At 36.4% G+C, this 13,338-nt stretch overlaps 1 protein-coding gene across 9 annotated transcripts in view; it reads right to left on the bottom strand.

The window, feature by feature from the left end:
• Nucleotides 1-869: 869 nt before the first annotated feature.
• Nucleotides 870-13,338, bottom strand: part of LOC102123122 (uncharacterized) — a 31,124-nt gene continuing 18,655 nt past the window's right edge. For 3 of the 9 annotated variants that reach the window (XM_015441242.4, XM_045379628.3, XM_015441243.4), the window contains 3 exons: nt 12,416-12,542; nt 12,063-12,161; nt 870-3,011 (listed from right to left, as the gene is read on the bottom strand). In XM_015441242.4, coding sequence (XP_015296728.1) covers nt 1,534-3,011; nt 12,063-12,161; nt 12,416-12,542 — 1,704 coding nt within the window. In that variant the 3' untranslated portion in view covers nt 870-1,533. Of the gene's footprint in view, nt 3,012-4,357; nt 4,454-12,062; nt 12,162-12,415; nt 12,555-13,338 lie in introns of those variants that run through there. The other 6 variants (XM_065534987.2, XM_074024854.1, XM_074024853.1 and 3 more) reach the window with 4 other exon arrangements.

Here is a 13,338-nt window from a genome sequence, read left to right as displayed (position 1 = left end):
TCAGGGAGTGGTTTGAATGTTTGAGAAAGGGAAAACACATGGTCTGCTGAAAGTATTTTAAACTTCATGCATACAGAATCAAACATGTTTGTGGGCCAGTTTATGAGAACTCACCTACAGTTTTGGTTTCTTTTCTTCACTAGTTTTGAAATTTTAGTAATTTAACAACCTTTATTAGTTTAAATGACATAGGTTTGATATAACTCATTTACCTAGATTTAGAAAAGGGGTTCAAACTTAATTTTCTACTCTTCTTTGGTTACTGATTGTTTCACGACTTCTTTTTAATTTTGATTTTGCCTTTGTTTACATGTAAATGATGAATACATCTCAGTAAACTGTCTTATTAAAAAATGACTTTTTATGCCAGGCACGGCAGCTCACGCATGTAATCCCAGCACTTTGGGAGGCCAAGACAGGCGGATCACCTGACGTCAAGAATTAGAGAAAAGCCTGGCCGACATGTCAAAACCCTGTCTCTACTACAAATACAAAAATTAGCCAGGCATGGTGGTGCATGTCTATAATCCCAGCTACTCAGGAGGCTGAGGCAGGAGAATCACTTGGGAGGTAGAAGTTGCAGTGAGCCAAGATTGCACCATTGCATTCTAGCCTGGGCAACAGAGCAAGACTCCATCTCAAAAAAAAAAAAAAAAAAAAAAAAAAAAAAAAAAAAAAAGACTTTTAAAATAGGACATTAGCTTCTTAGAACTGTTAAATATCTAGTCAATGCTGAGATAGAAGCCACCATTTTACCCTATATGACGGACTCTAATGTCAATCCTACTGTATTAGATACTCTCCTTACCTACTTTTAGAAAAATGCCTACCATTCCTAATAAAAAAAAAACTTCACAATCTCTCAGTCCTGAGCTGCTGCATCTCTTTTTTATTTCTGAGATAATCATGGCCGAGATGATCGGCTCTTCTATGTATAGTATGGTTATCTTTTTACTTTACATTAATGTTTAATTACTTTATGCTAGGCACGCTGCTGAGCAATTTACATGCATTATTTCATTCTTCTCTTAACTTTTGAGGTAGAACCATTATTATTCCCACACTATAAATCAGACTGAAGCTTACAAAGCACAAAATGCTGGCCCCAAATTAGAGGGCAGAAAATGGAAGTGCAAAGATTGGAACCCAGATCTTTTTGGTTCTGGAAAATGTGTCTTAATCCTGGATAAGTATTCAGAGAATGAGATGGGTAGTGATACAAGATAGGAACTTTGGAAGGTAGCCTGGAACAAGGTGTTAGAGGCTAGGTTTTTAGGCTATTTTGAAGAATGTGTACTTTAACTTAAAAACTATGGGATGCCACTGAGGAATTTTAATGAGGGAGAAATGATATTCAACATATTTTTTTAAAATACAAATTTGGCTGCAATGTGGACAGCTGACACAGACAAAGGTGAATACAAGGTGACCAATTGGAAAGCTACTCGAGTATCCCATGTCAAATATATTAATGTGCATTGGACAAGGATGATGTAATGGAAATGGATTAAAGAGGTGAGATTTCAGACATATTCAGGAGATGAAACCTACAGGTCTTGACAACTGATTTGATGTGGAGGGTGAGGGAGAGGAAAGAGTCAAGAATGACTCCATAGTATGAATTCTTTCATGATGAGCAAGATGTGCACGCTGCCTGAAAGATTTCCTGCAATCTTTACATTCATAGGGTCTCTCTCCAGTATGAATTCTCTGATGTAGAGTAAGAGATCCACTATAGCTAAAGGCTTTCCCACAAACATTACATTCATAAGGTTTCTCTCCAGTATGAATTCTCTGATGTTGAGCAAGGCCTGCATTCTGGCTAAATGTTTTCCTACATTCTTTACACATATAGGGTTTTTCTCCAGTATGACTTCTCTGATGTTGTGCAAGTGATGAACTATTGCTAAAGGCCTTCCCACATTCAATACATTCATAGGGTTTCTCTCCAGTATGAACCCTCTGATGTTGATCAAGGTATGCAATTTGGCTGAAGGCTTTCCTACATACTTTACATTCATAAGGTTTTTCTCCAGTATGAACTCTCTGATGTTGAGCAAGGTGTGCATACTGGCTGAAGGCTTTCCTACATTCCTTACATTCGTAGGGTCTCTCTCCAGTATGAATTCTCTGATGTACAATTAGGTATCCACGATGGCTAAAGGCTTTCCCACACACATTACACACATAAGGTTTCTCTCCTGTATGAATTCTCTGATGCTGAGCAAGAAATGAACCATTACTAAAGGCCTTTCCACATTCAATACATTCGAAAGGTCTCTCTCCAGTATGAACTCTCTGATGCTGAGTCAGGTGTGCAATCTGGCTGAAGGCTTTTTTACATTCTTTACACTGATAGGGTTTCTCTCCAGTATGAACTCTCTGATGTTGGGCCAGGTGTGCATTCTGGCTGAAGGCTTTCCTACATTCTTTACATTCATAGGGTTTCTCCCCAGTATGTATTCTCTTATGTTGTGCCAAGTTTGCACTCTGGCTGAACGTTTTCCCACATTCAACACATGCATAGGGTTTCTCTCCAGTATGAATTCTCTGATGAAGAGTAAGGGATGAGCTCTGGTTGAAGACTTTCTCACAGTCATTACATTTCAAAAGTTTCTTTTCTACATAGACTTTCCTATGTTTCATTTCAACAGATTTTTTCCGGTAACTTTTCTTTTGTGGTTCATGCTTATGTTCTTTTTCTTTGGTGGGAAAACTCTGTTGTATATCAAAGATTGTATCCTGGTGGAATGTTTGCCAAGATTTGTTATATTCTTTATTTTGAACTTCTGGAAGGATTTCCTTATGAGTGATGATTAATTGCCTAAGATGTACCTCTTGACTTCCCAGCTGGTTCTTATACCAGTCCTTACCTTGACAGTCTTCTCTCAAATTGGGGTAGTCAAGGCTATAACTAAGATGTCTTGTTCCCACTGTCACAACTGTGGATGATTCTTCATATGTCTCTTGCTTTGATGAAAATTCACTGTTTTTAAATACATACTCCCAATCTAAAAGATATCAAGAAACAAATGTCTTTTGTATTTAATTCACTAGAAGAAACTTAAACATGTGAATAAAATACATAGCAAGTTAAAGGATTTAAAAGCTTATAATGCATTCTAAAATAATGACATTATAAATAATAAGAATTTAAGAGAGTTGATTAAGGAAATAATCATTGACAACCAGTAAGGTAAATATAAGAAGAGCAAAACAAGGTGGTCATCCAAAATCATAATCAGCTTTTTATATCGAAGTTAATAACAGACTTCAAACACCTGTCCTCTCTTATCATAGGTTATCCTGCATTCAAGCTAAGTTATCTTTAATAAGCCAGTTTTATGATGTTAACATGATTTAAAAACTCCATTGGAATCACAGGCCTAAAAACAACACTAGGCACTATCAATATCCTTATTAGGATACATGTAAAACTTTATGGTTGTTCATATTGTTCATAAAACTCTGTGGGTAAACATCTGCAGTTAGAAAAAAGTCTTCCTGAAAATCATTTTCTATGTAACAAATTCCAACCATATGTAAATTTTCAATTGATCCCTGAAGCTAAGATGCCTTCCTTTAAGAGTAGTTTTCTATTAAACTGCTTGGTCTTACTAACCTAGCACAGAACTTACTCTGCCTTCCCGTGTTCAGTTCCAAATCAGATCACTTCATTTTTCTGCTTAAGATTTTCCTGTAGTTTCGTACTATGTTTATAATAAAGCCAAAATTCCTACCCTGGTTTATAAAACTCTACATGACCTGGTGTTCTCTGATCTTATATTCTACTACTCTCTTGCTTGCTTCCTCCACTTCAGTCATATGGGTATTCACTATATTTCCACTTTAGGAACACCAGACTTGCCATTTCTCTGCCTGAAAAGCACTTTCCACAGATACCTGCTTGATCCCTTCTCTCAGTGCACTTCTTCACTTGAGGTTCTGTTCACATATTACCTCTTCAGTATGGCCTTTGCTGAACATCCAATATGAAGTATTCCATACTCCCCTTCCTCCTGCTTTGCACTTCACAGCACCTAACTTACTTAATATCATATTACATGTTAACTTACTCTCTATTCTCATTAGAATGTAAACATTCATGTGTAGGAACTTTTTTCCTCACCCTTGAACACCCATTGCCTAAAATAGCCTGGAAAGATAGAAGATGCTTAGTATCTTTGGAATAAATACTGAATCAATAATACACAAAACATCACACTAATTCATCCTCTTATTAGAATGACATGCTTGCATGAATGGGGTAAATGTCTGAAATCAAATGGAATATTACCATTAAAATATTATAGTGGATAATGATATTTGGAAGGAAAAGAATCTGAAGGCAACATACTTAAATTGAGGCTGCTGACTCCCACTGTGCTGCCTCAGTGCCCTTCCAAATTCCACTTTCCTCTCTAAACAGTTGTAAATCACACTCATGAATGCCCTATAGAAAGTCAACATGAAAATTAAATTCTGAAGACTCATGGGTCAAAAAAGAAATATGAAATGACTGCCAAGGAGCAATGATCTAATTAAATAAACCCAGAATTAGGTTGATAAAACTATAATAAGGAAGTAAAAACATAGGTATAGTCATTGATGAATACTAATTCTCATTAGACTGAAAAGGATGGATGTTATAATCGTTACAGGCATGATTCTTACATTTTAGAGTGTATCAGAATTAGATAAAACTTGCTAAACGACAGACTGCTATACTCTGTGCACAGAGTTTTTGATTGAGTTAGTGGAGGTTGAGGGCTGAGAATCTTCATTTCTAATAAATTCACAGGTGATGCTGCTGGTCTCAGGACCACATTTTGAGCATCACTGCACGATAGCACCCACTGGAAGCATAATATAAAAAGGTACAACAAGCCAGCAGATAAAATAAAATGGAATTATAAAAAATATTCAAACATCCCAAAAGAAGATAGAGATGAACAAATATTTTTTAATGAGAAATATTAAAGAGAAAACAATAGTAGACCCAACTCAAATTATACAAATAATTAAATATTAATGAACTCATTTAGTTAAAAGGCAGAGTTTATAGGAATCAACAAAATGAAAGACACAATTATATGCTGTTTATAGAAACCTCACATTATATATAAGAATACATTAAAAATAAATAGTAAACAGATAAAGATGTAACATTCAAACAGTAAGCATAAGGCCAGACTGACTATATTCGTGTCAGATAAAATAGACTTTAAAACTGAGTATTACCAAAGATAAAGAGACATATAGTAATAAAGGGATCAATTCACCAGAAAGAAATAATCTTTAATGTGTGTGCACCTAATATAAAGCCTCAAAATACATAACACAAAAATTGAAAGTGTAAGAAATAGGTAATCCTATAGTCATAATAGGCAACTAACGCATGCTTTGCTCGGAAACTGACAAAACTACGAGAAAATAGTAACAAAGAGGATCTCAACAGGGTTAACTACTTTGATCTAGTTTATATTTATACAACACTACAATCAACACTTGTACAACATGTATTCGAGTGCACACAGTGTGTTCAGTAAATAAGATAGACTATAAACCAAGTATATACAAACCAAGTCTCTATAAATTCTAAAGTACCGAAACCAAGGTGAGTATGCTGTCTAACCTCAATAGAGGTTATATATCATGGGCCAAATCATATAAATCATGGGCCAAAGAGTATAGTAAGAGAAATTAGAAAATATCTTGGTTGATAATGACAATACAACATATCAAAATCTGAGGGATACAGCTAAAACGGTACTTAAAGGAAAATCTAGTTTTCAAATGCTTATATTAGAAAACAACTAAAAGTCTAAAAATCAATAATCTAAGATGTTACCTCAAGAAGTGAGGAAAAGGCCGGGCGCGGTGGCTCAAGCCTGTAATCCCAGCACTTTGGGAGGCCGAGACGGGCGGATCACGAGATCAGGAGATCGAGACCATCCTGGCTAACACGGTGAAACTCCGTCTCTACTAAAAAATACAAAAAACTAGCCGGGCGACGTGGCGGGCGCCTGTACTCCCAGCTACTCAGGAGGCTGAGGCAGGAGAATGGCGTAAACCCGGGAGGCGGAGCTTGCAGTGAGCTGAGATCCGGCCACTGCACTCCAGCTTGGGTGACAGAGCTAGACTCCGTCTCAAAAAAAAAAAAAAAAAAAAAAAAAAAAAAGTGAGGAAAAGACCAAAGTAAACTTAAGGAAAGTGGAAGCAAAAAGTTAAGAAAGAAAATTAACAATACAGAAAAACAACAACAGAGGAAATAAAACAAAAGTAGGTTCTTTTAAAACATCAGTTATCAAGAAAAAAAGAACAGATATCAGCAACACCAGAGGAGTTATCATTACATATTGTACAGCTGTTTTTAAAAAATGTTAATAAATTGAACAACTCAGATGAAACACAGAAATCTCTTGAAAGACACAGCCTACCAAAGCTGATTCAACAAAAATCAGATAACCTGATTAACCCTATATCCATTAAAGCTGTTATTTAAAAAATACTTCAGGCCCAGATGTCTTCATTGGTGAATTCTATCAAATATTTAAGGAAGAAATAATATCATTTTATCCAAACTGTCAGAAAATAGAAAAAGATAAAACACTTTCCAACTTGGTTTCATAAGGCCAGTATTATCTTGATACCAAAACCAGATAAAAAAAATTTTAAGAAAGTAAACCTGCAAGCCGGGCGTGGTGGCTCATGCCCATAATCTCAGCACTTTGGGAGGCCGAGGTGGGCAGATCACGAGGACAAGAATCATGACCATCCTGGCCAACTGGGTGAAACCCCGTGTCTACTAAAAATACAAAAATTAGCTAGGCGTGGTGGCATGTGCCTGTAGTCCCAGCTACTCGGGAGGCTGAGGCAGGAGAATCACTTGAACCCAGGAGGTGGAGGTTGCAGTGAGCTGAGATTGAGTCACTGCACTCCAGCCTGGTGACAGAGTAAGACTCCGTCTTGAAAAAAATATATATATAAATAAATAAATAAAAGTAAACCTGCAGACCAATGTAGCGCATGTACATAAGGCAAAATCTTTAATAAAACTGGGCAAATCAAATCCAGGAAAATATGAATAGCATCATCTTGACCAAGTAGAGTTTATCCCAAAAATGCAAGATTGGTTTCACATTTGAAAATCAATCAGTGTAATTCGCCATATTAAAAGGTTAATGAAAAAAAAATCACATTATCATTTCAACAGATGTAGAAATAGTATCTGATCCATTTATTATAAAAATGCTCAGCAAACCAGGAATAGAAAGTAATATTTTCAAACTGATCAAGGACATCTAAGAAAAACTTACAGCTTACACTGACTTAACAGTAAAGATAGAATACATTTCCCCTTAAGACTGGAACAGCACAAGTACATCTCCTCTTACCCCTTCAATTACACATTAGACAGGAGGTCCTAGCCATTGCAATACATCAAGAAAAATAAGGTGTAAGGTGTAAGGTGTAATTCTCAAAGGATCAGAAGGAAAAAAAAAACTATTTGTAGATGGCATGATTGTCCATCCAAAAAATCCTCATAGACCTACAAAATAACTGTGAGGGCAACTATTAAATGAATCTAGCAAGGTCATAAGATGTAAAGTTAATACAAAAATCAATTTACATTTTTTGCCTACTAGGGGCAAACTATTAGAAAACCAAATTGTTAAAAAATTATATTTATTATAGCACTCAAAAAGCTATTAAACACTTAGGAAAAAAATTTAACACAGTACGACTACACTGCATACTACAAAATATTCTTAAGATAAATTTTATTATTTTTCCTTTTTCTTTTTCAGACAGAGTCTTGCTATGTTGTCCAGGCTAGTCTCAAAGTCCTGGACTCAAGTAATCCTTCCAACTCAGCCTCCCAAGTAGCTAAGATTACCAGCGCACACCATCACACCCAACTTCGAGACATTTTTAAAGACTAATAAATGGCTTAATAAACCATACTTATATTAGAAGACTCAATGTTAAGAGGTCAGTTCTTTTTCAATTGATGTACAGAATCAATGGAATCCCAGCAAAAATCTAAGTTTTTTGAGTAGAAATTATCAACTTCATTCTGAAATTTATATGAAATGCAAATGATCTAAAACAGTCAAGGCAATTTTACAAATTGCACTATCTGATATCAAAACTTACCATAAAGCTACAGTAATCAAGGCAGTATGGAACTGGTGAGACAACAGACATATAGATCAATGGAACAGAAGAGATTCCAGAACTATACCCACACATATATGGTCAAGTGATGATCAGGAAAAGTAGCAAGGTGATACAATTAGGAAGAGAAAGTGTTTCCTGACAAACGGTCTTGGGGCAACTGTATATCCATATGGAAAAAAAAATGAACCTCAACCTTTACCTCACACAAGACACATACATTACCTCAAAATCATTCACAGAGCTAAATGTAAATGCTAAAACTTTAAAACTCCTAGAAAAATATCTTTGTGACCTGGGAGTAGCAAGAATTTCTTAGATATAAGAAGCACCAACTAAGACAAGTTAATAAATTGGATTTTACAAGAATTGCAAACTTTGCCTCCAACAGTGGTGGCAGTAGAAAAACAAAAAGGCAAGCCATAATTGGCATACATATAAGCCAATACATATAAATGATAAAGAACTTGTTTTAAGACAATATACAGAACTCTTACAACTCATAAGATAAACAATCCAATAAAACATGGGCAAAATATTTGAACAAATATTTCATAAATGTTATATGCATGGCCAGTAAGCATATGAAAAGAGGCTCAACATTATTAGTCATTCCAGAAATGCATACTAAAACTACAACACAACTTTTAGAATGACTAAAATTAAAAATACTACTAATGATACCAAGATTTGGTGAGAATGTGGATTAACTGGAAGTCTCATACACTGCTAGAAGAATGGTATAATTCCTTCAGAAAGCTGACAGTTTCTAACAGAGTTAAACATATACCTATCATATAACTCAGTTCTTCCATCTTAGGTATTTACCCCCAAAAAATAAAAATATATGTTCACACAAAGTCCTGTACATGACAGCTGTATAGCAACTTTATTTATAATAGCCCCAAAGTGGAAACAACCCAAATGTCCATCACTAGGTGAACGGATAAATGAAATGTTGCATTCATACTGCAATGATATAGATAAATTTCAAGATCATTATGCTGAGTGAAATAAGCCAGACATAACAAAATACATACTGTATGATTCCATTTACTTTAGATGCAAATTAATAAAAAACAACAAAGATCAGATTCATGTTTGTTTGGAACTGGGAGTGGAGAGTAGGATAGATAGAAAGACACAAGCAATCTTTTGGGGTGATAGAAATACTAAATGTGTCTTGATTGTGGTGACAGTTTCATGGGTATATGATCAAACTGTACAATTTATATGTATCCAGTTTACTGAATATAAATAATTCCTTAATAATAATACTATCTGATCAAATACAATAAAACCAGAAAACTCTCTTTTAAACAACTCTGGGTGAAAGAAAAAAATTTTTAAGGTAGATTATCTAGTATGAACAGCAGTAACAAAAACACAAGTATCAGAATCTACAGGAGATAGACAAAGACAAACTTAGAGGAAAATTCATAGTCCTTAATAATCTCATTACTAAATAAAAGAATGAAATTAATAGATCAAGCTCTCATTTCAGCACTATGGAGATAAAAATAAATAAGAAAATTAGAAGGAAAGAATTAGTAAGGAGAAAATATTTTATGAATTAGTATGGAAAAAAACAGAAAATTGGAAAAGAATACTAATACATAAATCCATAAGCTAATTATTTAAAAATAAACTTATTTATGAACAGAGCGACCTAATAATACATGTATTCTTTTTTTTTTTTTTTTGAGACAGAGTCTCAAGTTAAAGTTCAGTGGTGTGATCTTGGCTCACTGCAACCTCCACCTCCTGAGTTCAAGTGATTCTCTGCCTCAGCCTCCTGAGTAGCTGGGATTACAGGAGCCTGCCACCACACCTGGCTAATTTTTGTATTTTTAGTAGAGGCGGGGTTTCACCATCTTGGCCAGGCTGGTCTTGAACTCCTGACCTCATGATCCACATGCCTCAGCCTCCCAAAGTGCTAGGATTACAGGTGTAAGCCACCATACCCGACCAATATATTCTTTTTAAAAAAGAATAGTTATACAAAATAAGAAATTAAAATTGGAAACCATTATAGATATAAAAAAAGAAAAATAATTGTATATTACTTTGCTCAAATTCATGAAATCTGATAACCTAAATGAAAAGAACAATTATCTAGAAAAATTAAAATGCATAAAATTTAACTAAAGACAGGCTGGAGGCAGTGGCTCATGCCTGTAATCTCAGCACTTTGGGAGGCCCAGGTGGGCAGATCATTTGAGGTCACAAGTTCAAGACCACCTGACCAACATGGTGAAACCCCATCTCTACTTAAAATACAGAAAAATTAGCTGGGCATGGTGGCGCATGCCTGTAATCCCAGCTACTTGGGAGGCTGAGGTAGGAGAACTGCTTGAACTTGGGAGGTGGAGGTTGCAGTGCACCACTGCACTCCAGCCTGGGCAACAGGTCAAGACCCCATCTAAAAATATATATATATTAACCAAAGACAAACTACAGAGATGCCATTTACCATGGAGGATACTGAGAAAGTTGTCAAAGATTCACTTCTCCCACAAAGGCCTCAGCATCAGGCTTTATCTCTCAAACTCTTAAGACCAGTGATCTCATTCATTCACACTGACATCTCTAAATCAGAGTATTTTTCTCAGACCCTATCTTCTAAACCAGTTGCATGTTGCATTTCTTTGCTTGGAACTCTCCTCATCTTATACATATAACCCTCTTATGTCCACAGCCAAATTTATCATCTTTCCTCCTATCAACCTATTCTTATGATTGTTTCTATTAAGTGTTATCATCTTGTAGTTATCCACACTTGTAAATAAAATTGGCTTTCTTTTTTCTTTGCTGGTGTATAAGCCTCTGAATAATCCCAAGAATTTAGCAGAATCCTCTTCTCAAAACATAAAGTCGGCTGGGCGTGGTGGCTGAAGCCTGTAATCCCAGCACTTTGGGAGGCCGAGACGGGCGGATCACGAGGTCAGGAGATCGAGACCATCCTGGCTAACACGGTGAAACCCCGTCTCTACTAAAAAGTACAAAAAACTAGTCGGGCGAGGTGGCGGGCGCCTGTAGTCCCAGCTACTCGGGAGGCTGAGGCAGGAGAATGGCATAAACCCGAGAGGCAGAGCTTGCAGTGAGCTGAGATCCGTCCACTGCACTCCAGCCTAGGCGACAGAGCGAGACTCCATCTCAAAAACAAACAAACAAACAAAAAAAACATAAAGCCAATGAGGCTTGGAAAAAGAATAAATAAATGCATCAATCCTTCAATCTAAAAGGAATGAGTAACTGAGAAAGGAAAAAAAACAAAAAACAAACCAAAAAAACCTAGCTTCTTTTTTTTTTTTTTTTTAAGACAGGCTCTTGCTTTGTTGCCCAGGCTGGAGTGCAGTGGCGTGCTCTCAGATCACAGGCTCAGGTGATCCTCCCACCTCAGCCTCCCACGTATATTACAGGCGCATGCCACCAGCCCTGGCTGATTTTGTGTGTGTGTGTATTTTTAGTTTTACCATGTTGCCCAGGCTGGTCTCGAACGCCTGGGCTCAAGTGATCCACCCACCTTGGTTTCCCAAAAAGCCGGGATTATAGGCACCTGGATTTTTAAAAAATGAAACAAAGCAACCTGTATAAAACTAAAAGGCAAGGACAAGGAGATGCTGTGACATTTGGATCCAACAATAGGAAAATGGGTTATCAGAGAAGATTACTGTCAGAGAAGACCATAACTTGTGAGAGAATATAAACAGAGAGAACATATTGAGGAGCTCATGCTAAAGATGCCTCAATATTTCTTCCCAGACTTCGAATCTTTAAGAAAAGCTACCCAGGAAACATCAATGATGAACTGAAATCTTTCAGAATTGCTGAGCTTTTCCTGGCAATGTCTTCTATCTCCCTATTTCTCTCTTACTCACCAGGGCATGTGCCTCTTGTTCCCTCTTTCTTCACCATCCAGGGCTCTTTTCCTTGCTCCAATAATGAGATCACATCTGGCTTAGAAACAGAAACTCCTGCTTACAAAAAATAAAAGGGGAATTAGGCAGGTATATAAGTAAGATCAAGTTTCTGCATCATCAAGAAGGTGGGAGCATAATGGGAGGGAGCTGAGGAATAAGAATGGGGAAGATGAAGCTGCCAGTTCTACAAATTCAACCTATTTTGGGAAGCACAAGAAAGGTAAATTTAGTGAAGGACATCAGAGGTTTCCCAACATTACACTGGAGCTCAGTCCCATGTACAGATTCTGAATTACAGGAGACGTCCTTACCCAGTGATACCAAGCTCCTGTAGTTCTCCAACATCACTTTCCTGTACAAATTCCTCTGAGCGGGGTTTAGCCATTCCCATTCCTCTTGAGAGAAATTTACAGCCACATCCCCAAATGTCACCAAATCCTGAAATGACATAAACACATTCTTACTCAACTAGTGTTCATATCCTCACATGAGCCTAGGTTAAAAAGTTAAATCGTCTATACTTTGAGAGAGAAATATTGCACATAGCAAAACTTTCTGACAGTATCTTAGGTTCTAGGCAACACATGTCAGATAATTACTAGATGACTTCTTTGTGCTTTGTTTTGATATTCTGTCATGGAAAGTACACAATTTGAGAGATAATACTGTTGGAGAAAAGGATTTATAACATACACAAAATTGGAAAATAACAGAACACTGTAAATCGAGTATAAAATATGTTATTCATATTAAATGCCAGAGTTATTTCTCAATATTGGAAAATCAGATACACTGGGGAAGTAAAGAGCTTCAAGGAGGAAACAGGCTGAGTTAAGCTTTATAACGTGTATATGGCTGAACCTGGCATTTTTCCAAACTCAGTACAATGAAATGGTCAATGTTCCAGAGACATCAATAGGGTTGTATAAAAATACATATAAATATGTTTGATGCTTACAATATTGACTTTCTGAAATTAAATATACATAATAGAAACAGTAAACAAAGTTTTATACTGACTTGCAAAAATATGGCTTAAATGTATACCATAACAGAGAGCAATCAAGAAGCTGAGTGACGCTTGCAGTGAGCTGAGATCCGGCCACTGCACTCCAGCCTGGGCGACAGAGCGAGACTCCGTCTCAAAAAAAAAAAAAAAAAAAAAAAGAAGCTGAGTGACAGATTACCTAATGTGTGGGGAAGTATGCCACTGAATTTGTGCTTGGTGGCAAAG

This window comes from Macaca fascicularis, chromosome 19 (genome assembly GCF_037993035.2).
Source record: "Macaca fascicularis isolate 582-1 chromosome 19, T2T-MFA8v1.1".
In the NCBI taxonomy this organism is placed as follows: domain Eukaryota; kingdom Metazoa; phylum Chordata; class Mammalia; order Primates; family Cercopithecidae; genus Macaca; species Macaca fascicularis.
This window is presented reverse-complemented; position numbering and strand designations above follow the sequence as displayed.